The sequence below is a fragment of the Caretta caretta genome, chromosome 4 (assembly GCF_965140235.1).
Source record: "Caretta caretta isolate rCarCar2 chromosome 4, rCarCar1.hap1, whole genome shotgun sequence".
In the NCBI taxonomy this organism is placed as follows: domain Eukaryota; kingdom Metazoa; phylum Chordata; order Testudines; family Cheloniidae; genus Caretta; species Caretta caretta.
Window position 1 is genome coordinate 73,044,138 of NC_134209.1, and position 17,310 is coordinate 73,061,447.

Below are 17,310 nucleotides of genomic sequence, written 5' to 3' on the forward strand. Positions count from 1 at the left end.
AGATCCTCACTCATCAATTTCTCCTTAAATCCATAACTGGTGACGGGTGTAAAACAAATTCCATCTTGTGCATGCAGGCCAGGAGTGAAAAGCATAGTCTGTTGGGTGGAAAGAAATCTGAAATTTTGGTGGATCCACATCCCATTTAACTTTAATGCATTCTAGGATCATCTCAACTCCTTGTTTTTTTAAAATATGTCCATTTTTGTTTTCCCTTTCTCTGCTGACTGCTGACCCCCTCCCGCATCCTACTTTGTTCTGTGACACATTCCAAATATTATGAAGAAATATCTCTTTGTTTATGCTAGGGCTCTCAAGCGATTAAAAAAAATTAATCACAATTAATTGCATGATTAAAAACATTAATTGTGATTAATAGCATGATTAATTGCACTGTTAAACAATAATAGAATACAATTTATTTAAATATTTTGGATGTTTTCTACATTTTCAAATAAATTGATATTAATTACAACACAATACAAAGTGTACAGTGTTCACTTTATATTTATTTTTATTACAAGTATTTGCACTGTAAAAAACCAAAAGAAATAGTATTTTTCAATTCACCTAATACAAATACTGTAGTGCAATCTCTTTATCATGAAAGTTGAACTTACAAATGTAGAATTATGTACAAAAAACTGCATTGAAAAATAAACAATGTAAAATGTTAGAGCCTGGAAGTCCACTCAGTCTTACTTCTTGTTCAGCCAATCACTCAGACAAACAAGTTTCTTTACATTTGCAAGAGATAATGCTTCCTGCTTCTTGTTTACAATGTCACCTGAAAGTGAGAACAGGCATTCTCACGGCACTGTTGTAGCCAGAGTCACAAGATATTTACGTGTCAGATGTGCTAAAGATTCATATGTCCATTCATGCTTCAGCCACCATTCCAGGGGACGTGCGTCCATGCTGATGACGGGTTCTGGTCGATAACAATCCAAAGCAATGTGGACCGACGCATGTTCATTTTCATTAACTGAGTCAGATGCCACCACAGAAGGTTGATTTTCTTTTTTGGTGGTTCAGGTTCTGTAGTTTCTGGATCGGAGTGTTGGGCTTTTAAGACTTCTGAAAGCATGCTCCACACCTCATCCCTCTCAGATTTTTGAAGGCACTTCAGATTCTTAATCCTTGGGTTGCGTACTATAGCTATCTTTAGAAATCTCACGTTGGTTCCTTCTTTGCGTTTTGTGAAATCTGCAGTGCAAGTGTTGTTGAAATGAACAACATGTGCTGGGTCATCATCTGAGACTGCCATAACATGAAATATATGGCACAATGCGGGTAAAACAGAGCAGGGGACATACAATTCTCCCCCAAGGAGTTGTCACAAAGTTAATGAACACATTATTTTTTTAATGTGCATCATCAGCATGCAAGCATGTCCTCTGGAACGGTGGCCGAAGCATGAAGGGGCATATGAATGTTTAGCATATCTGCCACATAAATACCTCGCAATGCCAGCTGCAAAAGTGCCATGCAAATGCCTGTTCTCACTTTCTGGTGACATTGTAAATAAGAAGCGGACATCAGTACCTCCTCTGAATGCAAACAAACCTGCTTGTCTTAGCGATTGGCTGAACAAGAAGTAGGACTGAGTGGACTTGTAGACTCTGAAGTTTTACATTGTTTTGTTTTTGAGTGCAGTTACGTAACAAAATAATTCTACATTTGTAAGTTGCACTTTCATGACAAAGAGATTGCACTACAGTACTTGTATAAGGTGAATTGAAAAATACTATTTCTTTTATCATTTTACAGTGCAAATATTTGTAATATACACTTTGATTTCAGTTACAACACAGAATACAATATATATGAAAATGTAGAAAAACATCCAAAATATTTAATAAATCTCAGTTAGAATTATTGTTTAACAGTGCGATTAAAACTGCGATTAATCACGATTAATTTTTTAATCTCAGTTCATTTTTTTGAGTTAATCGCATGAGTTAAGTGCGATTAATCGACAGCCCTATTTTCTGCACATTACTTGCTCTTCTGAACCAGCTTTTGCCCTTAAGAACATGTGAGCATTTCAAAGCAGGGTACCTGTTATTTGTCCTGCAGTATTCTGTGTGCCCATGTCGTTGTATAAATAAATAGTAATAACCTTATTACAGCTGCTTTTGGTGCCTCTGTAGCTTAAGGTCAGCTGTAATTCCATTATAAAAAACACTTTTAATGAAAATCCATCTGGATCTCAATTTCTCTCCGTAGAAACTAGCATTAATTAAGGCCGGATGAATCAGTTCAGATAAAATAAGTATTGACCTGGATCTCTGACCATCCCCAGACTTGAAACTTCTTTAATATTTCAAAATTTTCAGTTAATATTGTTTTGATTTTTATTCATTTCTGTTTTCTGCTTCTGTTTGGGACTGGGAATGGAAATGTTGATGTTCTGCCAGTAAAATTGCTCCCCTGGTATTTACAAACCAGCAAGAACTCCTGTAAATATTGAATGTGTTTTCTCACAAGAGCTCCATCCCAATTTACAGATCAAAGAGGAATGGATAAGCAGTCAACCTTTTGGGGACTTTTGTGAACTACACCAAATTTCCCTAGCATTTGAGTTTTGCCCATCAGTAGCCAGAATGCATAGGTGTTTTGCACCATGACTTCCCCCAAATATTCCCACAGTTCCCTTGCATAAAGCCCTTTTACACTTTGGATGGAGAACCATATTCCATACAAAGTACAACTGTTGCCAAACACCCATGGGAACAAAAACTCATTCATGCTAATACTGACACAGAACAAATGAAAAGGGGCATGATCATGATCAAATCAAACTGCCATTTGGAATATGAACATTGTGCATTTGTGACACTAGTAGTATAGTAGCTGACCAGCTCTATAGTTTATATTAAAAATAATTATTTACATTACCAAGCCCTGTCATGACAGTGTGCAAGATATCTCAGGAGAACTTGCAAGGAACAATTAAACCAGAATCCACATGAGCTTGAAAGAATCATTTCAGAGCAGCAGAGAACAGACTAACAAATGCAATGTTTACATCTAATCAATAGAGTTTCCTGCATGTTAGATCTCGTTGAGATAATGCTTATAACATTTTGCTGTTTTCACAACTATTTTTGATTTTGCCATGAAAATTATGTAAAATTCAGTAAAAAGTTGCCATTTTTGTCCAGTTCTATTTAATATGGACTGTTTATATAATAATAAGATTGTACATTTTAGTGTCTATTTAACATCTAACTTGAACTAAAACGCTCTATTTCATTATTACCCAAAGGAAATAATTCCATCACATAGGCAGATTGAAAACATTTTGGCAGAACCCTACATAACTCTTTCTTGGGGCCATGTCAAAAGAGATATAGGTTAGAGAGACTTAATTATAGTTGTGTCCAGGAAATGTCTGGCTATGTGGACTCTCTCCTCAGGCACTACACTTTGAGCACTGTCAGCTATCTTCGAGACACCACTGACTTCCTGAGGAAACTACAATCCATCGGTGATCTTCCAGAAAACACCATTCTGGCCACTGTGGCTGTAGAAGACCACTACACCAACATTCCACACAGAGATGGACCGCTAGCTATCAGGAACTGTATCCCCGATAATGTCACGGCAAACCTGGTGGCTGACCTTTGTGACTTTGTCCTTACCCACAACTATTTCACATTTGGGGACAATATATATCTTCAAGTCAGCGGCACAGCTATGGGTACCCACATGACCCCACAGTATGCTACCATTTTTATGGCTGACTTAGAACAACGCTTCCTTAGCTCTCGTCACCTAATGCCCCTACTCTACTTGCGCTACATTGATGACATCTGCATCATTTGGACCCATGGAAAAGAAGCCCTTGAGGAATTCCACCATGATTTCAACAATTTCCATCCCACCATCAACCTCAGCCTAGACCAATCCAAACAAGCGGTCCATTTCCTGGACACTACTGTGCTAATAAGCAATGGTCACATAAACACCACCCTATACCAGAAACCTACTGACCGCTATGCTTACCTACATGCCTCCAGCTTCCATCCAGGACACACCACACGATCCATTGTCCACAGCCAAGCTCTAAGATACAACCGCAGTTGCTCCAATCCCTCAGACAGAGACGAACACCTACAAGATCTCTATCAAGCATTCTTAAAATTACAATATCCACCTGCTGAAGTGAAAAAACAGATTGACAGAGCCAGAAGGGTACCTATAAGTCACCTACTACAGGACAGGCCCAACAAAGAAAATAACAGAACGCCACTAGCCATCACCTTCAGCCCCCAACTAAAACCTCTCCAGTGCATCATCAAAGATTTACAACCTATCCTGAAAAATGATCCCTCACTCTCACAGATCTTGGGAGACAGACCAGTCCTTGCTTACAGACAGCCCCCCCAACCTGAAGCAAATACTCTCCAGCAACCACAACAAAAACACTAACCCAGGAACCTATCCTTGCAACAAAGCCCAATGCCAACTCTGTCCACATATTTATTCAAGTGACACCATCATAGGACCTAATCACATTAGCCATGCCATCAGGGGCTCGTTCACCTGCAAATCTACCAATGTGATATAAGCCATCATGTGCCAGCAATGCCGCTCTGCCATGTACACTGGCCAAACCGGACAGTCTCTACGCAAAAGAATAAATGGACACAAACCTGACATCAGGAATCATAACATTCAAAAACCAGTAGGAGAACACTTCAACGTCTCTGGCCACTCAGTGAAAGATTTCAGGGTGGCAATTCGGCAACAGAAAAGCTTCAAAAAAAGACTCCAACGAAACTGCTGAGCTTGAATTAATATGCAAACTAGATACCGTTAACTTGGGTTTGAATAGAGACTGGGAGTGGCTGGGTCATTACACATATTGAATCTATTTCCCTAGGTTAAGTATCCTCGCACCTTCTTGTCAGCTGTCTAAATGGGCCATCTTGATTATCACTACAAAAGTTTTTTTCTCCTGCTGATAATAGCTCATCTTCACTAATTAGCCTTTCACAGTTTGTGTGGCAACTTCCAGCTTATCTGTATGTATATAATATCTTCTTACAATATGTTCCATTCTATGCATCCGATGAAGTGGGCTGTAGCCCACGAAAGCTTATGCTCTAATAAATTTCAGTCTCTAAGGTGTCACAAGTACTTCTGTTCTTTTTGCGGATACAGACGAACAAAGCTGCTACTCTGAAACCTGTAAATCAGAAGTAACGGCAGCGATGTCAGTGGAGTTACACTGGTGTATAAGGGTATGTCTACAGTTACTGGGGATCAATGCTGTGGCGATCAATTCATCGGGGGTCAATTTAGTGGGTCTAGGGAAGACTCACTAAATTGACCACAGATCGTTCTCCTGTCAACTCCGGTACTCCACCGGAACGAGAAGCGTAAGTTAAGTCGATGGGAGAATTTCTTACATTGAACTAGTGCAGTGTAGACACCGCAGTAAATCAACCTAAGGTACGTTGACTCCAGGTACATTATTCACATAGCTGGAGTTGCATAACTTAGGTCGACTTAACCCCGTAGTGTAGAGCTGCCCCAGTGTTATATAGTCACACCTTGACCCTTCTCTCAGTGAAACTGGTTCCAAATAAAACTCCCATTGGTTGTTCTCCTAAATGAGAGGAGGATGAAGCCTCCAATATATAGGAAAATCAATATACTACTTACACAATTTATGTGTTTATATATATTCCTTATCCTGTATATAATTATGGTAACCATCACATAAACACTTGTATTTCACTTATCATAGTCTACGTTTCAAATAAGTATATAACATTAGAAATAGTCTGGGAGCCAAGAGACTTAGGTGCTGTTCTTGACTCCACCATTAACATAGGAATGTCACTAGATCACCATCTATCAATTTTCCATATGAAACAGGGAGGTAAGATGTTTGTATATCACTTTGAGCCCCTTCACTTTAAAGATGATGTATATGTGCAGTGTTTTATACAAAGGGACTTTACACTTAGCTCATTCATGTCACTACATTTCTCCCCAATAATGACATAATTTTCCCTGAGTACTTGTTAGACGTCTGAGGCATAGAAGAATAAACATACAGCTAAAAGAAAGTAAATAAATGGAATAAATAATTATAGGATGGTACAAAATGCTAATAAACTTTTATTCCCCCTTTGCAGGTATTGATTGCAATGTTTGTTAACCGAAGTTCTTTACATTAAAAACTTTGCACATCACATTTCCTTCTACTGTGAAAAACTACACAGAAAGAGTATTGCCATGCTCAGGGACTCCACATAATGTGTCAGACACTTCAATCTCACTGGATTGAAACCATGAGAGTGTAAAAAAAAAATAAAGTTCTTTTTGTATTTCACTTTTGTTTTTTGAGCTTTTATGAGGATGCTCATTTCAGGTTGAAAATTCAACCTTAAATGCACATGTAAAAATGCAGGACTCCCACTGGCTGCTTGGAGAGAGATTCCACTTACCATCTCTTAACCTCTGGGATGAAGAAGCTATCCCTGAATTTACCTTTTTAAAATGTTCAGTTTAGTTTATTAAATCAGCTTCCAGCTTGAATTATTGCTTGTGGAATGAAGACATAAATGAATAGAGTAACATATTATGTATTCATACTACAAATCTCTGAGCCACTGAAGTCCAGGAATTATTCATCTCCTGAGGAGGGCAAGTTATGTTTGCACCAGTGTGCTCATTTGGAGGTTCCACCAAGAGGAAGAAGCTTTAAATAGTATGTGGGATCCCACAGGAGCCCAGATAAATGAGACTGAACCAGTCCATTCCCAGGCTGCCTTGACCATACTCCCTCATTAGTTAGGTTTTGGCATGGCATTAAAGAACTGCAAGTTATCTCCATCTTGCAGAAGAGTAAGAGCCTCCCTGTATCAGGTCTACCCTTTTGGGCAGAACCTAGGGTTGAATCTACTCCAATGACTTGAATATTTATTTATATTCGTACACCATAACCTAGGAAATCTTTAGGAAACCTTTATTTATATTGTGTTGTATGCAGCACTTGTTTTCCAAGATTTTGGTTTCACCTATAATATTTTTCTTGTTTAATTCAATGCCATGCAAGAAAGCGTATTCCTTGTCCAGAGCAAATCAAAGCCCCATGAGTTTTCATATCAAAAGTTCAACCAATAAAGTAGACCATGAACATGAGCCTCAGTGAATCTTTTGTTTCCATCTCCTATTATTCAGATGGCTTTATGGATTACTCTAATTGCCACTGAGTTAAATCTTTTGAGAAAATTCACATTAATTAACCAATAAATTTACATAGTCTGAAAAAAAGAAAAGAAACTCCCTCTCCTTCCCCCCCCCCCAAGATCTAATGGTTTCATATGAAAATGACTTCAGTGCCAGAGCCTGCCTTGTTTACTATTACTACAGCCTTCTGCATGAGTTGTGCTACCTAATGAAAAATTCTCATTAAAATATGAACCATTGAAGCAAACAGTCTATACATTATTGCTTACTGTTTGTGTATATATTTTCAACTTCTAATAACTTTTATAGAATTCACTGCATTCACAAAGCTGTAGCTTTATATTATGGGCCACATTTTCAAAAATGGCATCTAACCTGTGTAAACAACGCTTTTGCACTCATTAAATCCACCATCCCAAGAGATAAATTCACACAGATGGACTTGAGGTTATGCACGTCTGTCGGATGGGATGCAATGGATACATGCAATGGATACATGTCCATGCAATGGACACAGATGGGAATTTTCCTGTTTAGTTTAGCTAACCTATTGTGAATGTTAATTAGATTAATAAAATACCTGTATGTGATTGCAGACTTCTCCCCAAATGTCTCAAAAGATGTCTGTGCGAAACTCTTTGTTTTATCTCGGGCTAAAAACATGTGACACGCTTATGCTGCCTCTCCCTAAAGTGACCTATAAGGCCACTACCCTCTCCTCCTTCAAAACCCACCTTTGCAATGTGCCCATAGTTTATCAGCCAACTCATGTCTTGAAAGGAAGATGGGGATAGCTAGTATATATTCGCAAAAAGAAAAGGAGTACTTGTGGCACCTTAGAGACTAACGAATTTATTTGAGCATAAGCTTTGAAGTGAGCTGTAGCTCACGAAAGCTTATGCTCAAATAAATTGGTTAGTCTCTAAGGTGCCACAAATACTCCTTTTCTTTTTGCGAATACAGACGAACACGGCTGTTACTCTGAAACCTAGTATATATTGTCACCAAATTTGAAATAATTTTGCGTGAGGACACCCCATCATCTCAGGCATTGGCACTCACTGCAGGACTGTCCGGATATGTGGACTCTTTACTCAGACCCTACGCCACCAGCTATCTCCGTGACACCACTGGTTTCCTGAGAAAACTACAATGCATTAGTGATCTTCCAGAAAACACCATTCTAGCCACCATAGATGTAGAGGCTTTCTACACAAACATCCCCCACACAGATGGAATACAAGCTGTCAGGAACAGTATCCCTGATGTTGCCACAGCACAACTGGTTGCTGAGCTCTGTGACTTTATCCTCACACACAATTATTTCAAATTTGGTGACAATATATATCTCCAGACCAGTGGCACCGCTATGGGCACCCGCACAGCCCCACAATATGCCAACATTTTTATGGCTGACCTGGAACAATGCTTCCTCAGCTCTCGTCCACTCATGCCCCTTCTCTACCTACGTTACATTGATGACATCTTCATCATCCAGACCCCTGGGAAGGAAACCCTGGAAGAATTCCACCACGATTTCAATAGCTTCCACCCAACCATCAACCTCAGCCTGGACCAATCTATATGGGAGGTACACTTCCTAGACACCACAGTGCAAATAAGTGATGGTCATGTTAACACCACCCTATACTGAAAACCCCCGACTGCTATGCCTACCTTCATGCCTCCAGGTTCCATCCTTGACCCATCACACGATCCATGGTCTACAGCCAAGCACTGAGGTACAACCGCATTTGCTCCAACCGCTCAGACAGAGACCAACACCTACAAGATCTTCACCAAGCATTCTCAAAACTACGATACCTGCACGAGGAAATAAGGAAACAGATCAACAGAGCCAGACGTGTACCTAGAAGCCTCCTGCTGCAAGACAAGCCCAAGAAAGAAACCAACAGAACTCCACTGGCCATCACATACAGTCCTCAGCTAAAACCTCTCCAACGCATCATCAGTGTTCTACAACCCATCCTGGACAACAATCCCTCACTTTCATCCTCCCTGATTGAACTAACCTCGTTATCCCTAGCCTGATTCTTGCTTGCATATTTATACCTGCCTCTGGAAATTTCCACTACATGCATCCGACGAAGTGGGTATTCACCCCTGAAAGCTTATGCTCCAATACGTCTGTTAGTCTATAAGGTGCCACAGGACTCTTTGCCACTTTTACAGATCCAAACTAACATGGCTACCCCTCTGATACGGAATCCCAAAGAATATTTTATCATCCTTTTTATTTTTAATGTATTTTTATCTTTAATGGATTAATAATGATAGCCTTGGAAAATGGGTTGAAGCTTTAACTCCTTACCACTTTTTAATGCATAATATTTAATCCTTTTCAGTATACATCTGCTCTGACCTATGATGCTGTTCAAGTGATGACCGAAGCTTTTCGTAATTTGCGTAAACAGAGGATTGAGATCTCCAGAAGAGGAAATGCTGGAGACTGTCTTGCAAATCCAGCAGTGCCCTGGGGTCATGGTGTGGAAATAGAAAGGGCATTAAAGCAGGTAGTCTCTCTAGAACCAGTTCTGGAATTTAATGTCTGTATGAAATACTCTGTGAATGTTCTGAAAGAATCTTTCTGCCTCCTAAACTGGACTTTGTTGGTAGAGATTTAGAAGACCAGCATCGATATATCTAATGCCCCAGGAAAACATCTTAGTAATTAAGGTATATACAATTTTTAGGATAAACCTAAATACAGTCTTTATTTTTTTTTTGCATCAATATCCAATCATTGAAATACAAAATGTATTTTATGGATAAACGAATTTAACTCTACCACTATTTCCATTCTTATTTCACATAGGTTCAGGTGGAAGGTCTAACAGGAAATATAAAGTTTGACCAGAATGGAAAAAGAATAAATTATACAATAAACATCATGGAGCTCAAAAATACTGGTCCCCGGAAGGTAATTTTAATTCTAAATGCCCTTAAAAGTTGTACCCTGCTAAGTGATATGGAAAGGTAGGTGACTGAAAGGTAAGGTATAGTCAACTAAAGGCCATGTTGCAATTAAGATTATTCGTATGATTATATTTTAATGGTCTTGCAGAGCAAAGAAAAAATGTGCCCTGTTTGTTTCTAATAAATATGAGCTTTTATTTCTGGTAAGTACCATGTGAAACTATAGCTTATTTTATTTTAAATAAATTGTGTAATTTGTTTTTCTTTTCTTTGCTGGTTAGAGCAGATAAGTGGGAGCAACTAATCCAAAGAAACATTAATGATGACTTTCTGAACTGATGATGCAGAATACAACTTTTCAGAGAATAACTCTCATTAATGGGTTCTCTAAATGTGATTTTTTTTCTCCCCTACATCCCCAGCCACTCAGAGGAAAGCCAAATGCAGTAGCAGTGAACATTTCTTCCTGATTTGTATAACCTTTACAATGCTGCAGCATGATTTTTATACCAACATCAGGTGATATGTGGCTGAACATTTTAACCTGTGTAGTAGGAAAATTAATATTAAAATTTGTTTACCTGTGCCAAGTTCCTGTCTATTCCTGTCTAATGCTTGCATGTTTATATAGGTAAAGCTGCAGCTACTATAACTTTCTGTGGCATATTTGGAGTGGGTATGGTGTGCTTGAATGGAATAAGATGTTTTACATATGAACATTCATATTCACCAGCGTCCATATATCTTACAAACTTTTTCAGATTGGATATTGGAGTGAAGTGGACAAAATGGTTGTGAATCCCATTGACGGGCCTCTTGGGAATGAATCCACAGGACTAGAAAATAAGACTATTGTTGTCACCACTATTTTGGTAAAAAATTTAACATGTTTCTTGTGAGACGGCAATCTATGTTTTAGTATTATAACGAATTGGTGCACCCCATTCTTTTAGTTAACTGTTATGCCAATTCATACCTGTAAGACAGAAGACTCTGAAATGCTATTTTTTATGGAGTATGAATGAGAGGACTGATACCATCCAATTGCTGTTAAAGGAAGAATGATCAGTACATGGACTTGCTTTGTAAAAATCAAACAGTTATTTGGTTGGTAAATTATTCAAAAACAATCTGTGCCAGCCACAAGGAACCAATAGCCTGATTCTGAAGAACTCTCTTCTGAGTGGCAAAATTGTATTATTTATTTTTAAAATCCACTCTCCATACGCATTAGCAAATGGAGTTCACCAAATCAGAAAAAAGAGCATTTAGGAGCTTCAGAGCTTTATCTCTAGCCATTTTGAACGTCTGTGCCAAAATGGAGGAATGAACAAGAAACTTAATCTTCTATGTCATCTTAAAAGAACATCATATGCTGTTTGTATAGTAAAAAGAAAAGGAGTCTTGTGGCACCTTAGAGACTAACCAATTTATTTGAGCATAAGCTTTCGTGAGCTACAGCTCACTTCATCGGATGTATACTGTGGAAAGTGTAGCAGATGTTTTTATACACACACACCATGAAAAAATGGGTGTTTATCACTACAAAAGGTTTTCTCTCCCTCCACCCCACTCTCCTGCGGGTAACAGCATATCTAAAGTGATCACTCTCCTTACAATGTGTATGATAATCAAGGTGGGCCATTTCCAGCACATTTCTCCCTGGATTTGTGCTGGAAATGGCCCACCTTGATTATCATACACATTGTAAGGAGAGTGATCACTTTAGATAAGCTGTTACCCGCAGGAGAGTGGGGTGGGGGGAGAGAAAACCTTTTGTAGTGATAATCACCCATTTTTTCATGGTTTGTGTGTATAAAAACATCTCTGTATTTTCCACAGTATGCATCCGATGAAGTGAGCTGTAGCTCACGAAAGCTTATGCTCAGATAAATTGGTCAGTCTCTAAGGTGCCACAAGTACTCCTTTTCTTTTTGCGAATACAGACTAACACGGCTGTTACTCTGAAACCTGTTTATATAGTAGCGATGTCATCTAATTTACACAGCTGCTTAATCATAGATATGTCTTTGGTGAGCAACTAACTGTTCTGGCTGGAAGATTTTTTGGGGAAAATAAATTGTGGCAAGAAGGGGAAAAATCCATTTTTATTGTGAACCTATTATATGTCACCAGATTTGCTGGTGGTAAGAATTTTGCTGCACAGCTCTAGTTTATTGTCTGGACCCCCTAAGTATTTCTGTGCAGTAACTGAATACAAGTATTACCTAGAGATATTGCAATATTGAGGGGGCCGGGTGAGAGAGGTGGCTGCAGAATAGGGAAGAACCCTTTCAGATTTTACAGTTTTAACAAACAAAACCCCACCATCCACACTCAAAACCCCAAACAAAGAAGAGTAAAATAAACAATATATTGGAGCCTCTTCTCTCCACAGTGTATACGTAATCACTGTCAGTGTAATAGGAGTTATTTAAACATCTCTGGGATGGTTATACCTGTAAGTGTTGGCATTTGAATCTGACCATGAAACATATAATTTAAAATGTTATATAAGACATGCTGAACGAATAATCAGAGTTACAAATCTAATGACCCAGAACATTTGTGAGTAAGATGGTTTGGATTTTCTTTTTTCCTCTCTGTCTAAAATCAAATATATTTGTATAATAAGTGCACAGTTATCACAGTTGTCTCTTCATTGGCAAGCTAAAATTCAGTCTTTCTGTGCAGGAATCCCCATATGTCATGATGAAGAAAAATCATGAACTGCTTGAAGGAAATGAGCGATATGAGGGCTACTGTGTGGACTTAGCTGCCGAGATTGCTAAACATTGTGGATTCAAGTACAAGCTCACAATTGTTGGGGATGGCAAGTATGGAGCCCGGGATGCAGACACAAAAATCTGGAATGGGATGGTTGGAGAACTTGTTTATGGGGTAAGAAAACCTTCTTAATAATACTATAACTGATGGTCGTGATGAGTGTGTGTGTGGGAGGTGTTCTCCCTGTCATACAGGAAACTGGTCTGACTCATATTTGCTATGGAGATAGTAGCTTGTTTTGATATGAAAAATTTAAAAATTAAGACATGAAGTTGATTTAAATATGAAAGTTAAATGAGGAGAAAGAGTCTGTATTTTTATCTTTTTTTCCTACAGACACAAGACAATATGCTTTGCTAACATATTTAAGTGCCATAAACTTCGAAAGAGTATGTCTAAAAACTGTAAATGCAATATAACATACATATGTAAGGAGAAGGCTTGGAATAGTCCAATCAGATGGTTGTATATATGTCAGTAAGAAGATTTTTCAGCTATGAATTACTAATTAGTTTACCCTCAATACAGCACTATCATGAAATGACTATTATCTATGTCCCTGATGTCCTACTGAGGAGAGGCTGAGGGAACTGGGATTGTTTAGTCTGCGGAAGAGAAGAATGAGGGGGGATTTGATAGCTGCTTTCAACTACCTGAAAGGGGATTCCAAAGAGGATGGATCTAGACTGTTCTCAGTGGTAGCTGATGACAGAACAAGGAGTAATGGTCTCAAGTTGCAGTGGGGGAGGTTTAGGTTGAATATTAGGAAAAACTTTTTCACTAGGAGAGTGGTGAAACACTGGAATGCGTTACCTAGGGAGGTGGTGGAATCTCCTTCCTTAAGTATTTTTAAGGTCGGGCTTGACAAGACCCTGGCTGGGATGATTTAGTTGGGGATTGGTCCTGCTTTGAGCAGGGAGTTGGACTAGATGACCTCCTGAGGTCCCTTCCAACCCTGATATTCTATGATTCTATTCTTCATTTGTGATATGCAATAGGAATGAAGCCATTCCTTGTTAACGATCACATCAGTTATTATTACCATGCTTTGTTTCCTTTACAGAAAGCCGACATTGCAATCGCTCCATTAACTATAACATTGGTGAGAGAAGAGGTGATTGACTTCTCAAAGCCCTTTATGAGCCTCGGGATATCTATAATGATCAAGAAGCCACAGAAGTCTAAGCCAGGAGTGTTTTCGTTTCTTGATCCCTTAGCATATGAGATCTGGATGTGCATTGTTTTTGCCTACATTGGGGTCAGTGTAGTTTTATTCCTGGTCAGCAGATTTAGTCCATACGAGTGGCACACTGAGGAGTTTGAAGATGGAAGAGAAACGCAAAGTAACGAATCAACTAATGAATTTGGGATATTTAATAGTCTCTGGTTTTCCCTGGGTGCCTTTATGCAGCAAGGATGCGATATTTCGCCAAGGTTGGTTACTTGCCCATTTCAGCTTTGTGCATTTTTGGTCTCAGATGGAGTTTCATGGTGCATATATATTCACTTTCAAGAGGAAACTGGTTACTGACTTCTTTCCCAATTTGTTCAAAAGTCCTTGAAATGAAAACAATTGCCATCGGTGCAGGCAAGTGAAATATTTGATCGATATCCTCCTAACGTCGATCATACATTTCCCCAGTGAACTTATATACACCATGCGGAGGCTGTAAAATGCATAAGGTTCCTGTCATTCCATGCCTTCTTGGAGGGGTACCGTGTTTTTGCTGCATATTCCCATTTTACAGTCAACTGTGCATCTGGTTCACACCAACTGGAATGGGAAAAAGGGTAACTCACCACTCATTAGCTACAGAAGCAGCACTTTCCCTCCAAAAACCACTTTACATACCATCTCACATACATATTAACCTATTGTTTTTCCACAGAGAGAGCTCTAGAAATGAAATTTCCTCTAAAGCCATGTGAAGTAGTTACAAACAACTGCTATGGTTTTACATGGCTCAGTTTTATAGGAATTGTGAAGTAAATTGCTAGGATGAAAATGAGGATCTGATTCATTAAAAATACATATGCCTTTCTTGAGGGATTTTCACGTGCTTTATTTGGGAGAAAAGTAAGCACTTTACTTGCCCCACTTTTTTTCTTTTGCAGTTCATTAAATATTCTATTTCCTTTGTGCACAAGTGGTTGGGGCCTTGATTATGCATGTGCCATGTACTTTGCTGAATTGCCTTGCTGAATCAGGACCCTACATGAACAACTGAAATATGGCAGTTGGGTTAATGAGAATTAAATCGGTGGAGCCTTCTAACCAGGCTCTGTGAGTTCACCTTCTTCTCAACATCCTAATATAGGAGAGGGGAAGGGTCTATGTTCTCTGAGTTTCCTGTGTCTAATTACACAGCAAGGTATGAATAATTACTTCTGAGCAAAAACAAAATGGAAGATATCAGGAAAACCTCTTGCTGATATGGCAGTTCCCGTGTGCTGTAGCACATTTACTTTTTACCAAGAAAAGCCTATTCTTTGTATTATATGGAGGCTATTAAATATTTTGTTGAATAAATACCTGCAGAAATACTATTTGTGACCATGCAATCAGTCCTCCGCTGGACATTCTATAAAGGAGCATTCCCCATGGCCTGGGCTTGCTTGCTAAAGGAAAAAGGCAGCCTTTCACATTTCTATTGTATGGAAATAAGGTAGCTACTTCTGATTCTGGAGGACAATATGCCTTTGGTGGCCGGGTATGGCTACTCTTCCCAGGGATATAATCACAGACCCTGTCCAGCCAAACGATATATGGCATTTGAGGCTCATCATCTCAAATAATGAGGCAGCTGTATAAATTTCAATCTTTTTCTCTTATCAGGCACCACACTATGAAATTTTAGCTGCATGTAAAGTAAACCAATAGCTGCAAAATTGTTTTTAATGAATCGAGCCCTTGGTAGCTTAACGAGAAAGTTTGATTTAATTTTTTTCACTGCTGAGTAATAAAACATGAGAATTGCTACACCTTGGTTTGTTAAAATTTAAAGACTTTTGTCAAGAGTAAGATTAGCACATTATCATCAAAAAAGGTATATAAAACTCAGATTATTTTGGAGATGTACTTGGAAGATACAGTGTCAGTACAACATTTGAGATTTCCCAATTTTCTTTCTAGTCATAATTCATAATGAAAACATTCAATTCTACAATTATCTCTTTGTCTTTCTATTTATGTATTACTATAAAAATAATAAGGCTGAAAGCTCTTCTATCAATCTGTGTTCTTATACCAAGCCCATTCCTGTGGTTACAGAACAGCCAACAAATTAATTAAAGTAATGACCAAAAAAAAATCTCTTGGGCTGCTCATCTTCCCCCAAACTGTAGGGAGGATGACTTAGGCTGTGTCTGCACTTGGATATTTTTGCTCACAGTTCACACCATTGTTATCACCATTTCATTTCCACCAGTGGGAACATTGCGGGGAGCACTAATGCAGACAAATTGCCGATGGGTCCTGGAGTTGTAAATACCGTGACCTGCTCTGAGTAGATCAGATCACATGGCATCCCCCTGGAGCCTTGTCTACACTAATGCTCCTACCATGGCTACTACAGGTAGAGCTGAAAGAGTGGAAGCAGTGGTGGGTAATTTTAGCAAAACTTTCTTAGGACAGGAAAGACCTAAGTGAGCCAAATTTTCAAAATGCACATGCACGCTCTCTACCTGCAAATTCCGACCTTTGTACACGCAAAGCATTGTGTGCAAGTTGGGTAACGGTGTACACAATTGAGTAATTGGGTGCAGAATCACTTGATATGTAGCTGTTAATGCTCATTTGCTTGTATAAATGTGAGTTATTGTTGGTGCACCACTTTGAAATTTTGGTTCAAAATTAGGTTAAAAAGGAAATTGTTTGTTTTACTAGGGATGGATATTATGGGAAAACTCTGAACATAAATGATAACTGAATAGCTTTTACATGGAAAATACCAGGCAGCTAAAGAAACAGTTGTAATGACTTTGGGCTTGATTCTTCTTACAAAGATTATGGGAGTTTTGCCTGCCTGAGGACTGAAAGATTACACTCATATTTCAGTAAATTATTGCCAATTACATATAATGTGAATTTAACATCACTACCATATAATTAGCACTAGTGTTTTTAAGGACACATACTTTACCTTGCAAATACATAGCACTTATCATGTAATCAACTGTTTAATTATTACCATGCAAACAAAGAGCACTGGGATGATTGCTGTGCCCCAAAAAATGTTTTTTTCAAAGCTGAGAAAAAAAGAGGGTTTGCAGAGTAAAGTCTAGGAACAAAAGGATGGGGTTTCAGAATTTCTCATCTATGGTCCTTTTCAGTAGCATATTCTGGGCTATATCCTGCTATTGATTTTTAAGTAG

General features: G+C 38.6%; 1 protein-coding gene across 6 annotated transcripts in view; it reads left to right on the plus strand.

Annotated features, from left to right (window-relative positions):
- The window catches only part of GRIA2 (glutamate ionotropic receptor AMPA type subunit 2), a 112,192-nt gene that overhangs the window by 67,460 nt on the left and 27,422 nt on the right, over nt 1–17,310 (plus strand). For all 6 annotated transcript variants that reach the window (XM_048847503.2, XM_048847500.2, XM_048847498.2 and 3 more), the window contains exons 7-11: nt 9,579–9,746; nt 10,049–10,153; nt 10,911–11,021; nt 12,844–13,050; nt 14,000–14,370. In XM_048847503.2, coding sequence (XP_048703460.1) covers nt 9,579–9,746; nt 10,049–10,153; nt 10,911–11,021; nt 12,844–13,050; nt 14,000–14,370 — 962 coding nt within the window. The remainder of the gene's footprint in view (nt 1–9,578; nt 9,747–10,048; nt 10,154–10,910; nt 11,022–12,843; nt 13,051–13,999; nt 14,371–17,310) is intronic.